A 22,828-nucleotide genomic window follows, 5' to 3' on the forward strand; every position below is an offset into this window, starting at 1 on the left:
TCAAAAGAGTTGGACCTGACTGAGCAACTAAATCACCACAACAAAAGGAATAATGAACAATCCTATGCCCACAAATGTGATAACCTATGAACCATCTCCATCTGTGAATCCGTGGCTCCTTCCCATCTGGCTTGTCTATTACACTGGCTATTACTGCTATACTAAGGTTCTATTCTTTAAGTTCATGTGAGAAGTTTCTGGGATTTTTTTTTATTTAGGAAAGGAACTTTTGATGTGGTGCTCAACTATAAGGACACATACAGCAATCAATAAACTTTATAGATCCCTTCCTTCCTATAACATCATCATGTGGTTATAACTTCTATCTGATAAAAAAAGAAACCCCTCTACAAACATTTGTCCCAGAACATTGCTTACCTCTGGATAAAGATGGAAGCGTTTCACTGTATTAATTACAAGAGGATATTCAGTGAGCCTGTCATTCATAATCATCCATAGTCCTTGCAAAAATGAAGGTGCTTCAACAATGGTCTTGAAGTAGGAATAATAAAGTCCCTTTTAAAAAGTATAAATTGTTAACATAAGTAAAATTTTAAAATACTTACTTTTCTAACTCTTTTTAGACAATTTACTCTGAAAAGGAAAAAAAGACTGATAATAAGACTTCCTAATTTCTACTTACTACTGCATTCTTGAATGCAAACAAAAGCATACCTTTTCAGGTCATCACTATACTATTCTTTCATATTTTCCATAGGTTCAAAAGAGTTAAAGGGATGTATTCAACGTTTTAAGAATTTTTCTAATCGTACCTTATAATAAGTAAGCAATACATTTTAATTCTACCAAGCCTGACTTTACCCCCGTATTGTGAGACACCTAGAGGCTGAGATCTGATAATTCTGGCATAGATATGACTTTGTGTCATTGTATGTGTACAACTCTGCATAACTACTTATATTTCTCCAACCCTTTAGAAATAATAAATGATGGTCACAAGGGCATCAGATGGTACTTCATGCTTTCCTTTGCCTTCCAGTTCCATTGACTGGCTCTGCACAAAGTGAAAGCTAACTGTGAGCTCCTGTTCATGACCGAAATGTTGTCCTGAAAGAGGGGCTATTCTAGTGCATGACTACAGCATGTAAAATGATTTTTTTATTAGGCTAGTAAAATTGCTATTTAAAATTCAAAGACTAACAAAAGTATGCTGCTTCATATTACTTGCTCATCAATTTCCTGCTTTCTTTCCTAAAAACTAAAGGGCAACATAGTTTGTAATATATGTTCCTCTCAAAAATCATTAAAAGGAACCTTCAACTCTACACTCATTCTGGCTTCATACAACTATAAGGTACTTTATTTTTTACAGATTAAGCAACAGTAGTGACTAATAAAATTAAAGATTTGTTTTAACTAATATCTGAAAGGGCACTTCTTCATAATTTTAATTAGTATCAATAGAGCAAGTTCATATAAGGATCTTTCCTTTTTGCTTATGAGAGAAACAAGGCAATACAACGAAAAGATATCTAATATGCATGTCTGTACTAACAGAAAGAGGAAACATACACATTTTTATTAATAAGTTATTATTTTTGTGTCTGGTACTGTGCTACTTGCTTCATTCATTTTCTCTTTCTTCATTTTCAATAAAATCCTGTAAGGCTGGCATTATTTCTAATTAACAGATGAGACTGATAATCAGACAACTTACTCATCATTATACAACAAAGCATAGAACTGATATCTGAATCTAGTGATCTGTCATTGAAGCCCAGACGCCGACACAGCTACAGTTTTCAGTTCAGTCGCTCAGTTGTGTCCGACTCTTTGCGACCCCATGAACTGCAGCACGCCAGGCCTCCCTGTCCATCACCAACTCTTTATTAAATAATATTTTATATCCTCTCTTTGGAAATAACACCTATAAGATATTAAAAATTCAAATGCCATACAAATGCTAACATGTCCAACTCTTCGAAGCTTTTAAGTGGCTATACGGAGAGAGATTTAAAAAGCAATGCCTGAGATACCTAGACGAGGCACATGTATAGAAGTCACTAAGGAGCTAGGTGAGAAAACAGTGGGAGTGGGGAGTTATGTGCTTAACAGGTACAGTCTATTTGGGATAATAAAGTTCTGGAGATGGATGAGGGTTAATGGTTGCACAATGTAAGTGTGTTTAATGCCACAGAACTATATACTTAGAAATAATTGAAATGGTAAGTTTTGCTGATTTTAATTCTTTAATTAAAAACTTTAATTAAGTCACAATTAAAGGCAAACAAAGGAGAAAGCAATGGCAACCCACTCCAGTACTCTTGCCTGGAAAATCCCACGGATGGAGGAGCCTTGGAGGCTGCAGTCCATGGGGTTGCTAAGAGTCAGACACGACTGAGCGACTTCACTTTCACTTTTCACTTTCATGCATTGGAGAAGGAAATGGCAACCCACTCCAGTGTTCTTGCCTGGAGAATCCCAGGGATGGGGGAGCTTGGTGGGCTGCCGTCTCTGGGGTCGCACAGAGTTGGACATGACTGAAGCGACTTAGCAGCAGCAGCAGCAGCAAAGGCAAACAAAAGAGCCAATTTCAGCTCTTCTCTTGGCCCCTGATTAGCACATCTGGACACCTGGCTTCTCTTAATTGTAAATTTCTGCAACTTGGGCTTTCTTTATCCCATTTAACCCCAACAACAATTATGTAAGATACAGTAGATTACATTATCCATTTTACAGATTCGGTGTCAAAAGAACAAAAAAAGTATTAAAGAAATGATATCAAAAGTTCTTTAAAAGAGATTATCTCTAAAAGAGATTATCTGGAAATAAAGAGAGCTTAAAAAATAAATTTAAAGTGCCAGCTAAAACTGACAAACTCTACCCCAAGAGAAAGCAATTTCCAAGAATTGATAGGTCAGTATCACTTCTTAAACTTTGTTTTCCTTTCCTCAGCTATTAAAATTGATCTTTCAGTTAAGTTCAGTTCAGTCACTCAGTCGTGTCTGACTCTTTGCAACCCCATGAATCACAGCACGGCAGGCCTCCCTATCCATCACCAACTCCTGGAGTTCACCCAAACTCATGTCCGTCGAGTCGGTTGATGCCATCCAACCATCTCATCCTCTGTCATCCCCTTCTCCTCCCGGCCCCAATCCCTCCCAGCATCAGAGTCTTTTCCAATGAGTCAACTCTTCACATGAGGTGGCCAAAGTACTGGAGTTTCAGCTTCAGCATCAGTGCTTCCAATGAACACCCAGGACTGATTTCCTTTAGAATGGACTGGTTGGATTTCCTTGCAGTCCAAGGGACTCTCAAGAGTCTTCTCCAACACCACAGTTCAAAAGCATCAATTCTCCGGCACTCAGCTTTCTTCACAGTCCAACTCTCACATCCATACATGACCACTGGAAAAACCATAGCCTGGACTAGACGGACCTTTGTTGGCATTGCAAAGTCTCTGCTTTTGAATATGCTGTCTAGGTTGGTCATAACTTTTCTTCCAAGGAGTAAGCATCTTTTTATTTCATGGCTGCAGTCACTATCTGCAGTGATTTTGGAGCCCCCCAAAATTTATATATTAAAAAAAAAAAACTAAAAAAAAAAGTCTCACACTGTTTCCATTGTTTCCCCATCTATTTCCCATGAACTGATGGGACCAGATGCCATGATGTTAGTTTTCTGAATGTTGAGCTTTAAAGCCAACTTTTTCACTCTCCTCTTTCACTTTCATCAAGAGGCTTTTTAGTTCCTCTTCACTTTCTGCCATAAGGGTGGTGTCATCTGCATATCTGAGGTTATTGATATTTCTCCCAGCAATCTTGATTCCAGCTTGTGCTTCTTCCAGCCCAGCATTTCTCATGATGTACTCTGCATAGAAGTTAAATAAGCAGGGTGACAATATACAGCCTTGACATACTCCTTTTCCTATTTGGAACCAGTTTGTTGTTTCATGTCCAGTTCTAACTGTTGCTTCCTGACCTGCATATAGGTTTCTCAAGAGGCAGGTCAGGTGGTCTGGTATTCCCATCTGTTTCAGAATTTTCCACAGTTTATTGTGATCCACACAGTCAAAGGTTTTGGCATAGTCAATAAAGGAGAAATAGATCTTTTCCTGGAACTCTCTTGCTTTTTCGATGATCCAGCAGATGTTGGCAATTTGATCTCTGGTTCCTCTGCATTTTCTAAAACCAGCTTGAACATCTGGAAGTTCACAGTTCACATATTGTTGAAGCCTGGCTTGGAGAATTTTGAGCATTACCTTACTAGCGTGTGAGATGAGTGCAATTGTGCAGTAGTTTGAGCATTCTTTGGCCATTGCCTTTCTTAGGGATTGGAATGAAAACTGACCTTTTCCAGTCCTGTGGCCACTGCTGACTTTTCCAAATTTGCTGGCATATTGAGTCCAGCACTTTTCACAGCATCATCTTTCAGGATTTGAAATAGCTCAACTGGAATTCCATCATCTCCACTAGCTTTGTTCGTAGTGATGCTTTCTAAGGCCCACTTGACTTCAAAGTCCAGGATGTCTGGCTCTAGGTATCACACCATCGTGATTATCTGGGTCATGAAGATCTTTTTTGTACAGTTCTTCTGTGTATTCTTGCCACCTCTTCTTAATATCTTTTGCTTCTGTTAGGTCCATACCATTTCTGTCCTTTATCGAGCCCATCTTTGCATGAAATGTTCCCTTGGTATCTCTAATTTTCTTGAAGAGATCTCTAGTCTTTCCCATTCTGTTGTTTTCCTCTATTTCTTTGCATTGATTGCTGAGGAAGGCTTTCTTATCTCTACTTGCTATTCTTTGGAACTCTGCATTCAGATGCTTATATCTTTCCTTTTCTCCTTTGCTTTTTGCTTCTCTTCTTTTCACAGCTATTTGTAAGGACTTCCCAGACAGCCATTTTGCTTTTTTGCATTTCTTTTCCATGGGGATGGTCTTAATCCCTGTCTCCTGTACAATGTCACAAACCTCCATCCATAGTTTATCAGGCACTCTTATCTATCAGATCTAGGCCCTTAAATCTATTTCTCACTTCCACTGTATAATCATAAGGGATTTGATTTAGGTCATACTTGAATGGTCTAGTGGTTTTCCTGACTGTCTTCAATTTCAGTCTGAAATTGGCAATAAGGAGTTCATGATCTGAGCCAGTCAGCTCCTGGTCTTGTTTTTGCTGACTGTATAGAGCTTATCCATCTTTGGCTGCAAAGAATATAATCAATCTGATTTCTGTGTTGACCATCTGGTGAGGTCCATGTGTAGAGTCTTCTCTTGTGTTGTTGGAAGAGGGTGTTTGCTATGACCAGTGCGTTCTCTTGGCAAAACTCTATTAGCCTTTGCCCTGCTTCATTCTGTATTCCAAGGCCAAATTTGCATGTTACCCCAGGTGTTTCTTGACTTCCTACTTTTGCATTCCAGTCCCCTATAATGAAAAGGACATCTTTTTTGGGTGTTAGTTCTAAAATGTCTTGTAGGTCTGCATAGAGCCATTCAACTTCAGTTTCTTCAGTGTTACTGGTTGGGGCACAGGCTTGGATTACTGTGATATTGAGTGGTTTGCCTTGGAAATGAACAGAGATAATTCTGTCGTTTTTAAGATTTCATCCAAGTACTGCATTTCAGACTATTTTGTTGACCATGATGGCTACTCCATTTCTTCTAAGGGATTCCCGCCCACAGTCGTAGATATAATGGTCATCTGAGTTAAATTCACCCATTCCAGTCCATTTTAGTTTGCTGATTCCTACAATGTCGATGTTCACTCTTGCCATCTCCTGTTTGACCACTACCAATTTGCCTTGATTCATGGACCTAACATTTCAGGTTCCTATGCAATATTGCTCTTTACAGTTCGGACCTTGCTTCTATCACCAGTCACATCCACAACTAAGTATTGTTTTTGGTTTGGCTCCATCCCTTCATTCTTTCTGGAGTTATTTCTCCACTGATCTCCAGTAGCATATTGGGCACCTACCAACCTGGGGAGTTCCTCTTTCAGAGTCCTATCATTTTGCTTTGATATTCTAGCAATTGATCTTTACTATCTTATAAAGAAGTCTGCCTGTAGGAAAGGAAGAGAATGTGACAAAAGAATCCTGAAACACTTTTCTGTGGTATATATTTTATTTTTTAGATTCCATATATCAAAATAAGTGGTAAAATAGAAGGGAATTGCTGGATCATATTTTTAGTTTTTTCAGAAGCTTGTACACTGTTTTCCACAGTGGCTGCACCAATTTACATTCCCATCAACAGGGTAGGAGAGTGTCCTTTCTTCCAAATTTCATCAACATTTGTCATTTGTAGACATTGCAATGGTAGCCATTCTGACTGTGGTGAGGTGGTATCTCATTGTGGTTTTGACTTGCACTTCCCTAACAATTTGTGATGTTGAGCATCTTTTCATGTGCCTGTTAGCCACCTGTATGTTTTCTTCAGAAAAAGTTTATTCATGTCTTCTGTCAATTTTTCAAAAATTTTTTATATTGAGTTGTATGAACTGTTTATGTATTTTGGATATTAACCAGTTATTTACAAGTATTTTACAAGTATTTTCTCCCATTCAGTAGATTGTCTTTTAGTTTTGAGAATGGTTTCTTCAGCTCCCCCAAAGCTTTTAGGTTTTACTAGGCTCTGTTTATTTATTTCTGCTTTTATTTATTTTGCCTTAGGAGACAGATCCAAAAATAAATACTGCTGCAATTTATGTCAAACCGTGTTCTGCCTATGTTCTCTTCTGGGAGATTTATGGTTTCAGGTCTTACATTTAGGTCTTTAATCCATTTTGACTGTACTCTTGCTTACAAAGTGAGGACTAAAACACTTTTTATTTAAATAATAAACCTATAGGCCAGATTTCAAAAACAAACCTATGGTTACCAAAGGGGAAATGTGGGTGAAGGACAGGGAGAGATAAATTAGGAGCTTGGGATTAACATACACACATTACTATATATAAAATAGATAACCAACAAGGACTTATTATATAGTACAGAGAACTCTATTCAATATTCTGTAATAATCTACAGAAGTAAAGAATCCGAAAAAGAATGAATATATGTATATTTATAACTGAATCAGTTTGCTATACATCTGAAACACAACATTGTAAGTCAACTATATCCTAATAAAATTCTTTTTAAAAACAGCAAAAATAAAATAAACCTAAAATAGTGTGAGAAACAGTACAATTCACCAAAATTCATTTCAGATCCTAATATATTTGCACCTTACTATTCTTAAATTACAAATGAATTCATTAGAAGAAAGAACCTAACCATTTCAGTGCGAAAAGTCATCTCCCGTTCTAAGGCTGAGAGGTGAGAAAAATGACGATCATTTTCAAAAAGTGTTATCAAATGTACCCTAGAAGAAAAATAACATGTTTCAAAAACAGGGCTAAACTAACTATTATAAACAAAGTATAAAAAGCATAAGAAGAACAAAGAATAAATTTTTACAGTAAATATTGAGATAACTTTATAGTTTGTCAATTTGTAAATTTTTAGGGATTTATAATCCAGCACTATAACACAGATAATTGTGTATTTCCCCTTCCTGGATCACTGCCTTGTCATGGTGAAGGGGCTGGCATAACTCAATGAAGGTATAAGCCATGCCATGTAGGGTCACCCAAGATGGATGGATCATAGTGGAGAGTTCTAACAAAACATGATCCACTGGAGCAGGGAGGCCTGGCAAGTTGCAGTCCATGGGGTCGCAAAGAGTCAGGCATGACTGGGAGACTGAACAACAACAATTGTTGATCTAAAACTCTTGTAGATTTCTCCATCATTCTTCCCATTCCAGGCATCTAAATCAGAACTGAGGCATGCTTTTGTTTATCTGTTATGTTTTACAAGTGTTTCTAATGTACCAGGTTTGGGAAATATCTCTTAACTGTTGAAAAGATTTAGAATATAATTTTAAATAAAATTATTCTAGGTTAAATAAATTTTTTAATAAGTAGAACACTACATAAAGTGCCAAAGAAAACAGGACTGTACTTAAAGATATTTCATCAATACAACTAAAAAAAATAAATAAATAAACCCAGCTGTAGGTACTGAAACAGGAGCATAAGTGACAAGTAAAATTGTAGTGAGCAATTATACTATCCTTAATTATACAGTAGATGCTTTCCAATGAAGTAGAAAATAAAACAAAATTCCATATGGCAACCGTGTCTTCCACTCACCTTCATTTATACTTAGGACATATACCAGGGTATCACAGGCTGTAGGAAATGTTTCTTAACATTACAGTCTTAGTTCTATTAACAACATCGAGATCTCCCTGCAGAATAATGGTCAGAAAAGCACTGTCCCAACAGGACGTGGGGTAGATCCCATTCTTCCCAAGAGCAGAAATCCTTGAGCTCAGGTAGAAATGAAGATATGTCAGAGGAAAATTATTTTACATATACTTTTTACAAATATATCATTTATGTAAAATAATGTGTATGTGTATGCACACTGAAAGGCTCATTTAATTCTGTATTACCATTACAGGGTGTTTATCTTCATTTCTACCTGATTTCCAATTGACAGGTGCTACTAAAACTTTACACAAACCCTAAGTTTATGTCACTGCCGCCGCCGCTGCTGCTGCTGCTGCTGCTAAGTCGCTTCAGTCATGTCCAACTCTGTGCAACCCCATAGATGGCAGCCCACCAGACTCCTCTGTCCCTGGGATTCTCCAGGCAAGAACACTGGAGTGGGTTGCCATTTCCTTCTCCAATGCATGCATACATGCTAAGTTGCTTCAATCATGCCCAACTCTGTTCGATCCCATGGACACCAGCCCACCAAGCTCCTCTGTCCACGGGATTCTCTAGGTAAGAATACTGGAGTGGGTTCCCATTTCCTTCTCCCTTATGTCACTAACAACTCTCAATTGCTAGAAAATGACGAAGTTTTTTACATGAAATAAACATGAAAACCACACTACAAAAGCTAGATATTTAGGAAATACAGTGGTGAACCTTTTGGTAAAGCAAAAATATTTTAATTCATAAATTACTATTCCCATAATGCATTCATTTATAAATGTTTCACACATGAGGTTTTTAAAAGTTTTATACACACACACATATACATATGTTAACTGGTACACATATAGATATTCTATATACATAGCAAGCAGTTAATTTTTTATATATACAGTGATGGTAATTTTTATAATCCAAATGTTTTTATTTATATCAAAATGAAACTAATCTTACCAGTGCAAAATTGCCACAAAGGCAGCTGGAAAAAGAAAAAAAAAGGAAAAAGTCATTAACAGTTGCCTTATTATGCCTTTAAAATGACTACTTAATAACTTTTAAAACAAACACTGCAATGTTGGAATCTTCCAATCATGCTTCTCCAGCTCTTTTTCATATTCTCACCATCCTGAGCTCAGTCCTACCACTCCTCAACATTTCTCAGATGTCTAGTTTTATGTCACAATCAGCAAACTATGGTCTATGATCTGTCTGGTCTATTTTGTCTGCAAGCTAAAATGGTTGTTAATTTTTTTAAGGGTTGTAAAAAATAGGAAAGAAGAATAAATAACAAAGACTGTATGTGGCCTGAAGTTTAAAATTTTTACTACTTGGGTCTTTATAGAAAAAGTATACACTCACTACATATGTTAACTTTCCATCTAATACATGGTAATACTATGAACCACTTAAACATTAAACCTATACCTTCCCTCTCAACTCTGATAAGGTTTCATTAACTCTAAGATGGACAATGTCCTACTCAACTATATTTGTATCCTCTTTCTTATTCTCAAGGCAATTACTCTTAAAAATAATACTTAAGAAAAAATAAAATATCCTACTAAGTCCATCTAGCTTTCCAAAATCTTCAAAATATTAGTGTCTCTCACCCACTCCCCTTAACCCACATTCCCTACCCAACAAAATTGTAAGGTGTAATGATGTCAATACTGTAAATGCAAAGAAGGGCTTATCACAGCTCCTTCTAAAGTTGTGATTAAAAGCCTATCTCCTGTATCCTGCCTCTGTCAACTTCACCTCTGAAAGTGACCCAACCTTGTACCTTACTGACACAAAGACCATTTGATGCAAGCACTCTCAACATCTTATATCCATTTCAACATTTCTCTATATAGTGAGCTTTGCTTCTCTGTTCTCTACCATCTCACAACAGGAAGTATCTCTTCTCTTTTCTACTGATAGCTTCTCAAATTCATGCCTTTATCTCCATCCTTCCCAATTATTCCAAGACTGCACCATCAAGTATTCACTCTCTTCGAACCTCAATCTCACCCTCTCTCCTCGATCGTTCTCCTTCAGCCTTTCATATTCCCAGGCCTTAAAATACTTCTCTTGATATAGTAGACCTTCCAACTACAAAATATTCTCTTCTCCATCCCCTGCCATGTCTGACAAGATAATCAGCCAACTTCTTTAAAGTTCCTATAACTCTTAAATGACCAATGACCCTTCAGTTATCAACATCAACAGTCTCTTTCAATTCTCCTGCTTTTCAACCTCTCTGAAGAATTTCACCAGATTCTTAGATTTCTTTCTCTATCAAGACCCATCATACCAACCTACCAATTCATCCATTTTCTGACCATTTTGTTTTTATATGCTTCTCTGTTTTTTATTTTTCTCTTCTCTCTTAAAACTAAGTATGTAGGGGTTTTCCCAAGTATCTTTACTTTGCTCTCTTTTCTATCTTGGAAATCTCACTCAATGTCAATGTTTCAACTCACTTCTACATGAATAATTCCCAAATCTACAATCCTCATGCCTGACCAAATGTTCTCTCTTCCTCTCATCACATTCCTTTCCTCTTCTACCTCATCACATTCCTTTCCTCTTCTACCTTATCACCTACCCAGGTCCTCTCAACATGTTTCCATCAACTTTCACCTCTGACTTCTCTTCTCCATTCCTACTGTCGCTACCCTCATTAAGACCACTGCTGCCTGGGGCTTCCCTGGTCCAGTGGTTAAGAGTCCACTCTGCAATGCAGGGATACCGGTTTGATCCCTGGTCCCAGAGGATCCCACATGCCACCGCAGAGCAACTAAGCCTGAGCACCGTAACTATGAGCCTGTGCTCTAGAGCCCGGAAGCTGCAGCTACTGAGCCCACATGTAGCAACTACCGAAGCCTTGGTGCCTAAAGCCTGTGCTGCCCAACAAGAGAAGCCAGTGCACCCCAACTAGAAAAAGTCCACATGCAGCAACAAAGACATTAACGCCAAAAAATAATAATAATAACATTAAAAAGACCATTATTGTCTGGATTTTAGCATTCAACTGTTTTTTTCTACCTCAGTCCGTATCCAGTCCATTTTACACACTGCTGTCAAATCAATCTCTCTGAAGCACACTTCTGATCCTATCACTCTATTTAAGTCATTCAATGTCAATATCAAGAACATACTAAATGTCACAAAATTGTTCACTTTAAAAATGGTTAATTTTATGTTATGTGCATTTCACCTCATTTAAAAAAAAATTATTTTCCTAAAGAAAAGAACCCATCAGTGCCATCCTACTGAATGAAGTTCAAATGCCTTAAATGTAGACTTGAATTAGACTCCCCACGGCTGGTCCCAACCAATTTTTTGAACACTCTGTGTTCTCTTTTGGACCCTTACTTTTATTTCATATTTTCTTACTTCCATGGCTCTGATTATGCTGTTCTATAGGCTTCTAATACTTGTTGTTTGCTCCACACATCCAAATATTACCCTTTTTTGGTCCCAATTAAAATCCCACATTTCCCGTAACTAGACATCTGACAAAATCTAAATATGAACCCCCATTATTTCTCAAGTATTGTCTACACACTCCAAATGTGGAGATCCATTCTACTTTAATATCAGCAATCAACTTACGATGGAAAAGAAACCACAACTTATATTAGGAGATATCTATCTGTGTTTCAATATATAACAGCAGCCAGTCTGAGCAAGGACTAGGCTCAAAATTGCTCTTAATGAAAAAGCAAAATTTACATCTTCAAAAATTAGGAATGCAAATAAAGAAAAATCTTTCAAGGGCTTAAATAAGAAGGCAATTTAGGCATCAAGCTCCTCAGCAAGATGAAAGTAAATAGATACCAACATGGGGAAATATATTGCCTAATTTGATCCTATTTCCCCTGTGAAAGATTCTCAACTCATTAAAACCAACATATTATTTTGCTTCATTCAAGGTGCAGAAAAATATAAAGTCTGACCTCCCCCTCCCCCAAAGCTACCCTATCATTTTCACTAGGGATAAATGGCTGCCTTAAGATGACATTTTGTTGGTGACACATAAAGTTATCACTGTGCCTGCAAACCTTTGAAAATGTTTTAAAATAAGAACTAAAAAAGCTCGGAATTTTTGTCAGCAATTTTCCAGATACTGGAACTCGCCATTATTGCTGCCAGACTTGCTTGTTAAACTGATATTCAAGATTCATGGAAACCACGTCCAACCCTAGGATCAAGAGGGTACACGGGTCTCTCCATTGTGAGCCTAGTCGCCCGGGAGTGCTGGTGCCGGAGCTGTCGGGGCTCCTGCAAGGGGCTTTCCTCGGTCGGTTCCGCTCACCTATGCCGAAGGCCCCCTTGCCCGAGACCTGACGTCTTTGCAATAGTTGCGCCTTGTCCGAGAGCTGCTCCAGCAAAGAGCTGAGAAACGGAAAGCGGTCGTTCAGAAGATCGGTCCTTCTAACCATCTCCACTGGCACGCAATTCTGCGTTTTCAAGTTTCGGATCCTCTGCGGCGAATACTTCCGGGCGCCCCTTGTCAGGTTCCCCCTGCGTGTGCGCAAAGGCAGCTCCGGCCTTTTCACCTCCTCCTTCGGCTCCTTCTCCAACTCCCGCTCCCCAGATCCTGTGGCCCGGCGCCGCCGCCTAGACTGAGTGGAGCGGAGAAAGTGCGATGGCTCTGAAGCCGCACCTCTGAGCTTACTCCTCGTTTGCCCGACCATTTTCTCATAGTCCCCGTTCGGATGGGGCTGGTACTCTCTCCGGCGCCGGCCCGGCCTAGTCAGGCGAGGTCCGCAAGATGCCTGGCTCGGCTCACATTCTCAACGACTCGCCGCAGCGCCGTTGCAGGCTGCCCGGTCGTCAAGGCGACCGCGAAACAAAACCCAGGCTGCCTGGCGCCGCTCGTGCGCCGCTCACGCGCGCAGCCCCACGTGCGCTTATCCTGCGCACCCTGCCACGTGCACCCCCCACGCGTTCAGCCCCAGGTGCGCTTATCCAAAGCACCACGCGCAACCTCCCACGTGCTCTACCACGCCTGCAGCCCCACGTGCGCAGGTCCTTAGCACCGCCCCTCGCAGACCCTCCCACGTGCGCCCCCACGTGTCCATTCTGTAGTGAGCTGACTGCTCGGCGCTCCAAGCACGTCTCCACGCGCGTTTCCCAGCGCATCTTCTCACCTGCGCGGCTCAGCTGTCATACCTTGCTAGTGAACAAGACTGAAGAACTTTCTTCGTTTTAATTCCTTTCTTCGGGTTTAGCCTTAGCTTTGTTTTTGCCAAAAGGTTGTCTGTTTCAAGGTTATTAACAAAAAAGGAGATCTCAATTTTAAAAAGTAACAGTAGGGGGGAAAAAAAGCGAGGAAAGGAAGCGAGAGCCTGTGACGCGCCTGGCACTTATTAGGAGCGTCTCTCCTCGCCCCTTTGGAACACTTGGCTGGTATGGGACACCTAGAATTCATCTCCTACACCGAGGCAGTGGCCCGACGCTGCAGGCAGCAGGTGGCAGAGCTGGCATGAACCCGGTGAGTCTAACCGCACAGCCTCAGGTTGAATGCGAATTCAGAGTTGTCCCCTTTGAGGACAGAGTTTATCCATCTATTCTGAAGTGAAATTGTGTCCCAAACCAGGTTGCTCAGAATTCCTCGGCAGTTGAGCGCGGAGCAGTGCTCAGCACTCTCCCCTTTCTGAACCAGAAACCACCGGGGACCACATAAAAGGAGAAACCCACAGTCACTGCAGAGCCATACGCGATGCCACAGCGACTGGCAAAGATGCACAGGGACCGTGGCGCTTGTCATGTCCTCTGCTCCCGGCCCTGCGGCCAGAGCCCACACCGCCTCACGTCCCATCTGTTTCCCGACGGATCCAACTCCCTAAAACCCCTTTCCCCCATCTGGTCTAGACGCCCTGCGGCTAGGTTAATTTCCCAGATGCCACACCGCTCAGAAATGCTTAGGACTCCCGTTAGCCCATAAATAAAAGTTAAACTCCTTGGCTTGTTTATTGGCACCTTTAGTAGCCTGCCCCATCTACCTTTTCAACTTCAATTTCCCACGTCCCCTGACATAGATCTTCCTCTCCAGTCATTCCAAGTGAGGTCTTCAATGTGACTCTTTTAGTTAACTATCCCTTTACTCATACCCTAAAGCCCTCTTGCGTTCTCATCCGTTTTTGCCTACCTCTTTCAGTTTTGTTTCTTTCCAAGCCCCACCCGGTTTCTCCAGCCCAGGTTAATTTCCCTATTCTGCAGGTCTAAACCGGCAATGGCACCCCGCTCCAGTACTCTTGCCTGGAAAATCCCATGGACCAAGGATCCTGGTAGGCTGCAGTCCATGGGGTCGCTAAGAGTCGGACACGACTGAGCGACTTCACTTTCACTTTTCACTTTCATGCATTGGAGAAGGAAATGGCAACCCACTCCAGTGTTCTTGCCTGGAGAATCCCAGGGACAGGGGAGCCTGGTGGGCTGCCGTCTATGGGGTCGCACACGACTGAAGCGACTTAGCAGCAGCAGCAAACCAGTTACTGACAGCATTATTCATCTTGTCACTTAAATTAAGTAAGTGTTATTATTAATTTGCTGGTTTGTAAGATCCCCCCACCCCCCTAAGGAGACTTTCTATGTTCCTGGCACTGTTTTTTGCTTAAAATGGTCAGGCATTTAGGGAATTCCCTAACAGTCTAGCGGTTAGGACCCCGCTCTTTAATTGCCGAGGGCCCAGATTCAATCCTCACCCCCATCTCCACCCCCACCCCCTCGAGGCTAAAAAAATTAACAAAATGTTTTCGTATTTAATTGTATTTAATTCACACAGTAACTGTATGAATTAGGAAACTGTGGACTAAGGATGTAGTGATTTACCCAAGTTTTAACAACTGAAAAATTGTCCAACTCTGAGTTTAAAATACAAGGCACTTATGGGTGGTTGATAAAAATATATTATTTAAAAAATACGCAAATTCAAAAAATGCCTTATTTTTTCATATGAATATTCTAATATTGTTTTCGGAGTGCTATGATTTAATGAAAAGGAAATTATAGAATTATGTAAGACATGAATTGGGTGCATTTGCACCTTTATGTATGTATTAAATAGAGCATCTGGTTCTGGAGCTTTTTTATTTCTCTTTAATCTATCATTCGGAGAAGGCAATGGCAGTAATCTTGCCTGGAGAATCCCATGGACAGAGGAGCCTGGTAGGCTGCAGTCCATGGGGTCTCTAAGAGTCGGACAGGACTGAGCGACTTCACTTTCACTTTTCACTTCCATGCATTGGAGAAGGAAATGGCAACCCACTCCAGTGTTCCTGCCTGGAGAATCCCAGGGACGGGGGAGCCTGGTGGGCTGCCGTCTACGGGGTCGCACAGAGTCGGGCACGACTGAAGCGACTCAGCAGCAGCAGCAGGCTATCATTATTGGTATATTTACAGGTTACTACTTCTGGTATCAGTTTGGGGAATTTATATTTTCCAACAGACATTTCAAGTCAACTGAATTATACACTCTTTTACCTGAAATCGATATGGTCACCTGTGCCTTTTCTAAAAATCAGTGTTTTCCCAAATAATCTGTTTATTCTTCAACGCTGTGATTTTTCCTAGATGTGTTTAAGTTATATCTTGTTGAATATTTTCAAAGGTAATTTGAGGGTCCCTGTTGATAGATTATCTACTTAAGTGATTTTATGTTTTACATCTTTGTTTTTTGTGAGGAGTGGGTAGTTTTCTGGGAGCAAAGAGTGGCTGCTACAGGGATGTTGGCCAAATGTCATTTTCAGGGACATTTTCTTGTATAACTCTGAACTGAAATTTCTGATTTTGGTCTTTTCTTCAGTCTGTTTTGTCTGTTTCTTACGTTTCTCTCTTTGCGAATTTGTTTCTTCGAGTTTCCTGTTGTCTTTTGGATCACTCCATGTGCAAACAGAATAAAGCATATGCTTATCCTTGGTCTAGCCCTCAAAGGTTCAAATCTGGTCATGTTCTCCATTTAAAAAATAATTTTTATGATGTTCATTGTACTATTATTTACATAAGTGAAAATTAGAACTCCCATGTCAAACAGTGAATTACAGAACACCGATGATGGTGAAGCATTGCTAAATTGAATAAAGCAATTTTAAATGAATACTTAACAGTATAGGAAAATACTTATAGTGTTAAAGATGGGCTTACTGGGTGGAGCTAATGGTAAAGAACCTGCCTGCCAGTGCAGGAGATGCCGGAGATGTGGGTCTATCCCTGAGTCAGAAAGATCCCCTGGAGGAAGGCATGGCTACTACTCCAGTATTCTTACCTAGAAAATCCCATGGACAGAGAAGCCTGGCAGACTACAGTCCATAAAGTCACAAAAAGCTGGACATGATTGGGTAATTTAGCATGCATATAGTGTTAAAGGTAAAATAAGCAGTGTATATATGATTCAGTGTATAGTAAACACATAGAATTAACTGTGTTCCATGGACTTCCCTGGTGGCTCAGTTGGTAAGGCATCTGCCTGCAATGCAGGAGACCTGGCTTTGATCCCTGGGTCGGGAAGATCCCCTGGAGAAGGAAATGGCAACCCACTCCAGTGCTCTTGCCTGGAAAATCCCATGGATGGAGGAACCTACATAGGTTTAACATAGAAGTAACCCCATACATAGGAGTAACCCCATAGGCTACAGTCCATGGGGTTGCAAAGAGTCAGACACAAATTGAGTGACTTCACATACTCCCCTCTAAATCTTTTACATAGAAGACTCATATATGGAAAATTACCAGTGTGTGACCTTTAGTTTAGTAACTTAGTCACTCTAATATTTATATCCTGATCTGAAAAATGCTGAAGCACTTAAAGCATAGTAAAGCATCTAAAAGAGTACATGCTTACTTTTAAAATTGTTACTATATCTTGGGGACTTACCTGGTGGTCCGGTGGTTAAGACTCCAAGCTCCCACTGCAAGGGGCAGGGCTTTGATTCTTGGTCAGAGAACTAAGATCATACATGTCGTACATTATGACCAAAAAATAAGATAAAGTGCTCTGGAGTGACCATATTTAGAGTATGCTGATAAGTATTACTTCCAATTAATGTTTTGCTCACCTATATTTTTGTCATTAGTTTTATGTTAGTTCTATTGTTAAACAGTAATAAGAATTCTGTGCTCACTAGTTAACTGAGAAAACTGAGAGTTGCCTAAATGATTTTGCATTCTCTCAGTAAGGGGAGGGATAGATTGTGTATGTGAGGGGAAACATGACACTCAGTTTTATTCTGTTGAACAGAATCATGGCATGTTTTCATCTTGTATAACTTCCCTAACATTGTTCATTTATTTTGAGCTAGCTATTTTGGACACAGTTGTTGCAGTCATATTTAGCTATATGCTTGTTAATAGCAATGACTTAAATCAGTATTCCTGATACTTATTTTCTGCTGAACTGACAGTGCATTATAATTTTATATAATGCAGTATATTCTCAAATTATTTTTTTCTCTTTGAAATGAAGATAATACGTGATTTAGCAAATTGTTTCCCTCACATAGAGATTTTCCAGGCATCTATGTCTAAAACGTGTCTCAAGTTTTCTTTTAGTAAAGCAATTGCTTCTTTATGCCAAAATGCAGTGAAACTGTAAAACCTGAAGATGGCAGTAATGACTTGTAAATCAGGATTTTAACAATTAACAGAAGTTTTTTAGTTCATTTTTTTAAATATGAAAAAATCACTGTTATTGTACATCAGTTAACTAAATAGGAAATGTAGGGAAATTCCAAATTAATCCATCATAAAGATATTACATTGTGTATTTCATATATCAAAATAATTAAGATATTCATCATGGCCAGTGTTTGGTTTTCACAAATAATAATGATTTTGCTTTCATTGAGTCAGATATTTTTAATCAAGTTTAAGTGTTTTAACTTTGCACAAATATATAGATATAAATTTAAGTGGATAGTTGAGTTACATCTATATCTAGCTTAGTTATATGGATCTGGAAAGATTGAGATAATAAAGTGAATATTGCTTTGAAAATATTATACAAGTTGATAATTTAGAATACTAATTTCACTTTAATAATATGCATACAAAATGGGGTTTTATTTGTGCTATTTCACAGTTTCGTATACATTACTTTTTTCCCCCTCTTTAAAGAGTTGGAATTGGCATCAAAGTGTTTACCTCTAGTCTGTCATCATTAACTAGTCCTAAAGATGAGAGCAAAATTCTTAGGATCTCATGATTATATTAACTATTACTGAGCCACATATCCAAGATTTTTTCAGAGCATTTAGATTTAGTTATTTTATTCATTTCAATTAAGTTTTTAAAAGATGGACTGAATGAGATTCATTTTCTATACTTTTGCAAGACTTCCTATAAATTCACAAAGATGAAAAAAATTCTGTTTATTCATGTATCTCTGTATTTGCTTCAAAAATAGAATAACCATAGACTCAGTTTTCTTGGTGGCTGTTTATTTTCTGATTGGTCTGTTTCATATATGTTAAAAGGTCCTTTCAAATTCATCTGCAGCAAGTTACTTCCACTAAAAGAAATGTCTTTGCACATGTATGTTTTATGAAACAACTTCAGTCTAAAAGCATTACATATCTTGCATTGATTCATTTTTATATAGTGCATTTGCTGCTATGAATTACTTTATAGAGCCTGTTTCAATTCTAGTTTTATGCAGGTGCTTGTTCATAGAAGAAAATGGAAAGTCATCAAATTGCAGTGAAGCATACAGCTTGAATGTAAATACATCTGTATGTGATACTTTGTGTAAACACTGCCTTTTCATCCACAGGAGAAAAGATATCTTGTAATAAGTTGAAATTTCTGGAAGTTCTAGTCCTTCTGTGTCTGTGAGGGTCCTATTCTCCTTTTAAAACTGTCTCTCTCAACCACCCATACTGGTTAGTTCCCCAGGCCTATATCAGATGAAATGAGATCTGCTTGACCTTAAACAGCCTTTATATAGAAATATTTCATTCAGAGGAAGGAAGATAATCCAGTAATTAATTGGGAGAATTCCTTCACCTCCCCCACAGAGAGACCACCTGATTGTATAATATGTGCACACTGATGTGAGCAGAAGGGTACTCGGTAATCATTTTAAAATGACTTAACCAATACATACACAACCACGGGCATGTATTTATGTCATACCCCCAAAGTCCATTTTTCCATGAACCCAATGATGATAGTTCCTTGAATAATTTCCAACATATGGATTTAAAAAAATTTACAACCAAAGTAACTAATTCAAGAACTACTACAAATAAGCAAAAGTCTTAGACCATATTAAAGAATGGACTGTTGTTTATGTATGAGCAGCTTAGATGCAAAATATAGCAAAAAAAGAAGTGAAACATAAGACACGTGTGTGCTATGTTTTATATCTCACTTTAGATTGACTTAAAATTTAACTTTGATTATAACACAGTGGTAAAGAAATATCACAGTAGGATATTAGCCAGTATGTCTTGGCAATTTACTTCACCAGCTCTGATTTCTTCAACCATGAAATAAAGACTGTGGACTGCATAGCCTTATTACAGGGCTTCCGAAGTGGTAAAGTGGCCCTAGTGGTAAGGAACCCACCTGCCAGTGCAGGAGACATTAAGAGACACAGGTTCAGTCCCTGGGTTGGGAAGATCCCCTGGAGGAGGGCATGGCAACCCACTCCAGTATTCTTGCCTGGAGAATCCCATGGACAAAGGAGCCTGGCAGGCTACAGTTCATGGGGTTGCAAAGAGTCAGACATAACTGAAGCCACTTAGCATGCACGCATAGCCTTATTTAAACTTTTAAACTTGATTCCAGTTAGTATTTGAACATACGTTTAGGTAGCTGGAAAAATATACATGTTGAGTTATATAGTGCCCTGTACCAAACTCCCTTGTTAACCATGCTTCTCTTCTCTCCTTACCTGTCTCTAGCTATGTGTTCAGATTCCACCTTGATGGTCTTACTCTCTGCAATCTACCCCTCAATTTGTTCCCTATCCTGTCCTTCGGTTGCTACACCTCTCACTGCCAACTCAGATGAACTAAGCCTATCTCACTCTACCTATTCAGCCCAGCCCCAACCTGGCCTCTACTGCATCCCTAAACTCTGTTCTGGTTCTTTCCTGATTCTATATGATGTCCAGTCTCTTAGATACAGTTGACTTCATTGTTCCTATTCTCTTAATTATGTCCATCCTTTAGAAGCCTAAGTGGCAACTAGTGTATAAAGGGAAGAGGAAACGTCCCTAAATAATAAGTGTTTTTATGAAGACCACCAAGCTCTTGCTTTGGACATCAGAGTCCTGCTTTCACATAAATATTGACTTGTTCTTAAAAGGTAAATGTGGAAGTTTAGAATTTCCTTCTTGTCATTGCTACAATCTGAAACTCTTCTTGAGACTCATCAGTGACAATGTAAAATTCAGTAGAGAAAAATTGTTGAGTTATTTGTTTATGTTTCTTAATTAAGATTATGTACCTGGAGACACAGAAGACAATGTATTGTATAAATCCACGTATATGAAATGCCCAGCAGAAGGATATTCAGAGAAACAGAAAGTAAAGGCAATGTAGGCCTTAATTTTTCTCTCTAAAATCTAGAAATATTTGTCATAGGGTTTAGCACAGAGTCTTAGTTATGAATACAGACAGGGTTTGAAACCTGGCTATCTCACTTACTTTGTAGGCCTCTGAGCATTTAATTTCTCTATGCCTCAATTTTCTCATACCTCAAGTGGGAATAATAATAGCACATGCCTCAAAGAGTTGTTGCAAAGGTTAAGTAAGATAATGTATATAAAGTATATAGATATAGTAAATGTTTTATAAAAGTAATTATTACCATATCAAGGCTCAAGATGGAAATGGAAGTATTTATATCATCTTTTTCTTTTCCAGGGAGTCCAAAGAAACAGCTACAGTTCTTCCTAGGGAAAAAAAAAAAAGAGGAGATAAAAATAACCCAATTTAAATTGAGAGCCTAAAACCATACAATGCTATCTAATAGGCAGAATTATCTTCTTTTTACAGATAAAAAGGAATTTTGAGGCAGGGAGAAGATTTTAGACTGTTCACTCTTAACTCACAAGTACACATGATTTACTCCCTGGAAGTCCTCAAAGTTGACAAGTTGGGCCCTAAAAAATGGAAATGAAATATTTTCTGGATAGCTTTTTTTATGTTTTAAAGTAACAGCTTTAGTGATATATAATTCACATAGCATGAAATATATTCTTTTAAAGTGTAGGATTCTGTGACTTTAGTATATTCACAGTGTTGTGGAACAATCACTGCTATCTAATTCCACATTTTTACTACTCCCCACCCCCAAAATACATCATACTAGCTAGCTGTCATTCCCATTTCTCCTTTCTTCTATCCCCTAGCAGTCTGCTTTCTGTCTCTCTGAGTATCTTTCTACTGGGTGTTTCATATAAATGGAGTCACACAACGTGTCTTTTGTGTTTGGCTTCATTCGCCTAGTGTAATGTTTTCAAGGTTCATCCATGTTGAAGCACATATCAGTACTTCATTTCTTCTTATAGCTAAATAATATTTAGTTACATAAATATAACAAATTTCATTTATCTGTTTACCAGTTGATGGACATTTGGGTTGTTTCTACTTTTATGGATATTATGAATAATAGGAATATACATATACAAGATTTTATGTGAACATACGTTTTCATTTCTCCTAGATATATACCGGGCATAGAACTCCTAGGTCATGTGGTAACTTTACCTTTAACATTTTAATGAACCACCAGACTGTTTTCCAAAGTGGCCATATCATTTTATATTCTCACCACCAATGTACAAGGGGTCCAATTTCTTTACATCCTTGCCAACACTTGTTACTCTCAATCTTTTGATTATAGCCATCATAGTGGGTGTGAAGTGGTAGCTCATTGGCTTTTTAAAATTGTTGTTGTTTAGTCATTAAGTCCTGTTCTGCTCTTTTGCAACCCTATGAACTGTAGCCTACCAGGCTCCTACTGTCCATGGGATTTCCCAAGAAGAATACTGTAGTGGGTTGCCATTTCCTTCTCCAGGCGATCTTTCTGACCCAGGGATTGAACCTGCATCTCTTGCATTGGCAGTTGGGTTCTTTACCACTGAGCAGCTCAGTGGTAAAGGGCTATTTTTTTTTAATTAATAGACTTTATTTCTTAAAATAGTTTTAGAATTACATAAAAACTGAGCAGAAAGTACAGAATTCCTATATGTCCCCATATACCCTTCCCCTCTACTGTTGCACATCCTGTATTAACATTTTGCACTAGTTTGGTACATTTGTTACAGTTGATAAATTAATAATGATACATTTTTATTAACTTATGTAATTATAGTTTGCATTATGGCTCACTCTTTGAGCTCTATGGTTCTTTGGGCTTCGACAAATGCATCATGTCATGTATCCTTCATTATAATATCATCAGAATAGTTTCATCACCCTAACAAGTCTATATGTTTCACCTTTTCATCCCTCTCTCTTCCCAAACCTCTGCAAACCACTAATCTTTTTATTATCTCCATGTGCTTAGTCACTCAGTCATGTCCGGCTCTTTGAGACCCCATGGACTGTAGTCCGCCAGGCTCCTTTGTCTGTGGGGAATTCTCCAGGCAAGAA

General features: G+C 38.8%; 2 protein-coding genes across 2 annotated transcripts in view; one reads left to right on the forward strand and one right to left on the reverse strand.

Moving 5' to 3' along the window:
- Positions 1-13,154, reverse strand: part of DPY19L2 (dpy-19 like 2) — a 95,739-nt gene extending 82,585 nt beyond the window's left edge. Inside the window, exons 1-4 of the mRNA XM_086396525.1 lie at positions 12,538-13,154; positions 9,189-9,213; positions 7,243-7,330; positions 379-516 (exon numbers count right to left, since the gene is read on the reverse strand). Coding sequence (XP_086252651.1) covers positions 379-516; positions 7,243-7,330; positions 9,189-9,213; positions 12,538-12,919 — 633 coding nt within the window. The 5' untranslated portion in view covers positions 12,920-13,154. The remainder of the gene's footprint in view (positions 1-378; positions 517-7,242; positions 7,331-9,188; positions 9,214-12,537) is intronic.
- On the forward strand, positions 12,997-14,198 carry LOC147374213 (uncharacterized). Its single transcript, XM_086396524.1, has 2 exons — positions 12,997-13,719; positions 13,825-14,198. The coding sequence occupies exon 1, from the start codon at positions 12,997-12,999 to the stop codon at positions 13,435-13,437; it is 441 nt and encodes a 146-aa protein (XP_086252650.1). The 3' UTR covers positions 13,438-13,719; positions 13,825-14,198.
- Positions 14,199-22,828: the final 8,630 nt, after the last annotated feature.

The sequence above is a fragment of the Bos grunniens genome, chromosome 4 (genome assembly GCF_055505025.1).
Source record: "Bos grunniens cultivar Pamir isolate PY7600 chromosome 4, Bosgru_T2T1.0, whole genome shotgun sequence".
Lineage (NCBI taxonomy): Eukaryota > Metazoa > Chordata > Mammalia > Artiodactyla > Bovidae > Bos > Bos grunniens.

Excerpts from the sequence above, each read along its gene's own strand:
- LOC147374213 (XM_086396524.1), top strand. The coding sequence starts at position 12,997 with ATGCCTGGCTCGGCTCACATTCTCAACGACTCGCCGCAGCGCCGTTGC.